At 41.0% G+C, this 4,393-nt stretch overlaps 1 protein-coding gene across 1 annotated transcript; it reads left to right on the forward strand.

The window, feature by feature from the left end:
• Positions 1-1,742: 1,742 nt before the first annotated feature.
• LOC137656209 (uncharacterized) lies at positions 1,743-3,988 on the forward strand. The gene is made up of 4 exons (XM_068390380.1): positions 1,743-2,283; positions 2,495-2,719; positions 3,153-3,304; positions 3,425-3,988. Exons 1-4 carry the CDS (start codon positions 1,743-1,745, stop codon positions 3,986-3,988), a joined length of 1,482 nt encoding a protein of 493 aa, XP_068246481.1.
• The last annotated feature ends 405 nt before the right edge of the window (positions 3,989-4,393 follow it).

A 4,393-nucleotide genomic window follows, 5' to 3' on the forward strand; every position in this document is an offset into this window, starting at 1 on the left:
TATATATATCTATATATATATATATACAGTATATATATTTATATATATATATATATATATATATATATATATATATATATATATATATATATATATATATATATTCTATCTCCTACTTGGATCGAAACGCAGCCAATTCACTCGAAATGAAAGGTTGCAACCATTCAAGCCATCAGAGGCTCTAAAAGTAGACGGAACTCAAGTGCTAACTGCCAATCCGTATTTAAGGGTAATTAGAGTTAAAAGCTATCAATTTTGAAATCTGTCGGGTCGAGGAGTCGGAGAAAATTCGCCAGTATGAGACTAAAGTCTCAACTGGTCAATCCAGAAGCGCAGATAACACCCAAGTTCCGATTTCTTCGAGAGACCATGGTGACATGATTAGTGTACTGTAGATCTTATTGATGGATTATCATTTTAATTATTTACATGCATATATGATTATCATTGTTACATGTACCTTTATTGCTAATACACATTTAGCATATATGGTGTGTTAGGAATATATGTATGCAAGTATTCTTGTTTATTGGAGCATAGGGAATACTATGTAGCATTTATTTCATCTCATATGGCATGCATATGATATTTTATTTATTTGATATTATTGCAATCAGTCTTTTTCGTAGCCTGCCGCTGTCCACAGCTCCTCCAGTGCATACGTCTATTTTGATAATTTTCACACATTATATGGCGCAAGTGTTTCTGTGAAAACCTCATTTACTTTTATATCTAATGATAACTGAAATGGCGCAGTGATTGATTTGCCGTAGGTGAATTTCGATCATTTAGTGAACTTTTCCAACCGGCATGGTCAATGCAAGAAGAGTGTTTGTATTCATCGTAACTCAGTTAGTTAGCAGTTTTGAACCAGAACTTCGTTTAGATGTATACACTGGCAGTGACTTTGTGTTGTGATTACAGTGACTCTATATACGGCTGTGGTTATATTAGCAATCTGAGATTAGGGCTAATGTGCGTCGGCTATCTACAGAGGCCGGAACAAGAGCATCACATTTATACTCAGCTGCGTTGGAGGGGAGACTAACGGCTCTCGCTGTGCATGCGAGTCGCGACAGCCATGGCAGTCACAGTGTTAACAGATACACCATAGGTCTGTTGCCTCGAGCTATTTTACTCAGTGATTGGCTACCGTTTGTGACGTTACCACTGACGGCATTGAGTGATATTTTCTCTTGGATCTCGTGAGATTTTTCTATTTATGCCGCCAAAACACGATAAAGGAAGGGGACTAAAGACTTCTGAGATTTCTCCCCCATCATCCCTAACCCCAACTGACATGACGTCATCTCCAACGCATTCAAGATCTATTTCTCGTTCAGCAACCCCTTCGACCATGGTTTTTATCAGCATGGATAAAAAAGATGAAGAAAGAAGAAAACAGGGTGAAGAAAGGAGAAAAGAAGACAATGTCAGACATCAGGAAGAATTTAAAGTATCATTTGAAGCTATGACTGGTCCCAGGAACACCCTACCCCAAGGAAGTGGTATAGGACCCCCTACCCCAGCACCATCGTCTGCAAGTGTTCTCCAAGTGCCTAATTCAGCTGTGCAAACACCTAAGGTGACAGTAAATTTACCTCCACCCTTAACGCATGATGTTACTTATAGCCAATACACAGAATGGAAACAGATGGAAGGATTATGCTGTTATGGTAGATTTGGATAATTTACCTCAACCTAAGTAGTTGATACAGCTAAGGGCATGCCTCAGTGTTGAGATGAGATGCTTGTTAAAATACGATTTGGGTATTCCACCAGACTCAACTATGCTTTTGGATGATGTGTTAGCTCATATCGAAACTTATATAAACGGTCAGCTGAATGAAGCACTTTGTCGGTTAGCTTTTACTCAATTCAAGCAAGCAGAAGGCGAGTCATTAACAGATTTTTTTGTTCGTTTACAACAGCTCTCAGAGGAGACTGATTTATGTAAAGGCGTTAACTGTGTGAAGGCCAAAATGAAACATGCTATTTTGGTTCCCATAAGGAATGAAGAACTCACCAAGAAGCTCATTAGCATGCCAACAACAGTAACACTTGACGAAGTGAAGCTTACTTGCAGGGCTTTTAAGGCTGCAAAAAAGACAATGACGGAGCTTAAAGCTCCACAGACTTCAGTGCGTGTCATGTCAAACTACAAGAAGTTAAAGAAGGCATTTGCTAAGCCGGAGCAACCTAAGAAAAATCATCAGCAGGAGAAAACTCCTTCTATAAGTAGCAGATGCAAGAACTGTGGTCAACAGCATTATAGTGACACATGTAAGGCAGTATCTCACAAGTGTAGGAACTGTGCTAAAACTGGCCCTTTCTCATATTCTGCCGCATGTCCTGCATTGGGTAAAGAGTGCCGAATTTACCATAAATTTGGTCACTATGATGTTAATTTGTGTTCAGAAAAAGTCAATTGGACTAAGGGAGTCGAAAGATTTAAAGAAAACCAAATTAAACACTGTCAAGACTTCTTCCCCAGCCATATGTTTAGTTGCTTTACGTCCCCTAAGTTGTCCCTCACCACCAATCAATTTACATGTAACATATGGCAGTAAATCATGGAAGATCAATGTTATCAGTGATACTGGTGCAGATACCAATGTTTTTGGAGTACAACTCTTACAAGCATTTGGCATTAATGTCAAGGAATTGTCTCCGCCCCCTGAATTGCAGTTTTCCAACGCCGATGGATCACCCATTAAAGGTAAGTCTTGGGATCAATGGAGGCTGTCATGACTTATGGTGATATCTCATACAAGGGGTATATTGATGTTCTTAGTTCTCTCCCAACACCACTACTGTGTTATGATGCCTTCCGACACCTAAGGATCATTCCCTGGGACTTCCCACGTCAAAGGCAAGTGAGGAAACTTAGCAGGACTTCAGCAGGAACCAGTCAGGTCCCAGTCAGCCAAGTTAGTACATGTGAACAAATGTCTGTTCCTCTACCTCCAGCCACATCCTCACCTAAGGAAGCCAGGCAATACTTTTTAAAGGAATATAGCGATGTTCTGATGATAAAGGAGCAGTTTTATCAAGAAACACAACTTAAGCTAATGACTCGACCACCTATGCATATTCACCTGAAAGAGAATACGAAACCTTTGCTATCTACACTCCACGTCTTATACCGCTAGCCTTTCAAGAGGACGTCAAGACTGAGTTGGAGGCAATGGTAGCACAAGGTATCACTGAAGCTGTTAGGGATCAGCCATCCCCATGGTGTCACCCCTTAGTGGTTGTGGCCAAACCTACAGGTGGTGTTTGTGTCAACACAGTTTTAAGCAAGGTAAATTAACAGGTTTTAAGGGCTACACATCCTTCACCATCACCATTTAGTGCAATCAGGAGTATTGATCCAAATTCAAGGTATTTCTCCACCATAGATGCATTGTGTGGGTACTGGCAGATCCCACTAGCAGAGGAAGACCAAGCCCTTACAACATTCATCACACCTTATGGTCGGTATCACTATCGTCGTTCGCCCATGGGATTCAGCGCTTCAGGAGATGCCTACTGCAGGAGAGGTGATATTGCTCTTCAAGGCATCCAACATTGTGTCAAGGTTGGGGATTATATCCTTGTATATGATAAGGATTATTATTCTCACTTATGCAGGCTCAACAACGTTTTGTCTCGTTGTAGGACACACAGTATTACTTTAAATGCAGAAAAGTTTGTTATTGCCAGCCCTACTCTATCTTTTCTTGGGTATACATTACCTGAAAATGGAATTGCAGCCGACGAGGAGAAAGTCCAAGCTATATCAGAGTTCCCAAAGCCAGTAAATCTGAGAGATTTTAGGTCACTCATGGGCTTCACTATCCAATTAACAGAATTTTCACCCGATCTTGCAGCTGCAGCAGATCTGCTTCGGCCGCTAATGAGCCATACGAGATCCTTCACTTGGACAGCGGATCATGATGCCGCCTTTGCCAGTGTTAAAAGGCTCTCTCTCAGCTCTCTGTGCTAGTTCATTTTGACCCAATGTTCCCCACCATACTACAAACGGATGCTTCTCGATTATATGGTTTAGGATATGCACTTCTACAAGACCATAGAGAAGGCCGTTTCCGCATGGTCCAGTGTGGTTCAAGAATTTGGCTGATGCAGAAACTAGGTCAGCCACCATTGAGCTAGAATGTTTAGCTTCAGTTTGGGCTATGAATAAATTTCGCCATTACTTACTTTGATTGCCCCATTTCACATTGGTGACTGACCATAGACCCCTGATACCCATCTTGAATACATATGCGTTGGATGCAATAGAAAACACACGTATTCAGCGTCTGAAAAAGAAAGTTTCACCCTATATCTTCACTGCAGTATGGCGTAAAGGCAAGGAACATTGCATTTCTGATGCCCTTTCACGTTCCCC

The sequence above is a fragment of the Palaemon carinicauda genome, chromosome 17, assembly GCF_036898095.1.
Source record: "Palaemon carinicauda isolate YSFRI2023 chromosome 17, ASM3689809v2, whole genome shotgun sequence".
NCBI classification, from domain to species: Eukaryota; Metazoa; Arthropoda; class Malacostraca; order Decapoda; family Palaemonidae; genus Palaemon; species Palaemon carinicauda.

Bases quoted from the DNA above. Each gene is read 5' to 3' on its own strand.
- LOC137656209 (XM_068390380.1), top strand. From the start codon at position 1,743: ATGAGATGCTTGTTAAAATACGATTTGGGTATTCCACCAGACTCAACT. The intron at 2,284-2,494 runs GTAAGGCAGTAT...CTTCTTCCCCAG, and splicing joins ACAGCATTATAGTGACACAT to CCATATGTTTAGTTGCTTTA. The intron at 2,720-3,152 runs GTAAGTCTTGGG...TTATACCGCTAG, and splicing joins CGATGGATCACCCATTAAAG to CCTTTCAAGAGGACGTCAAG.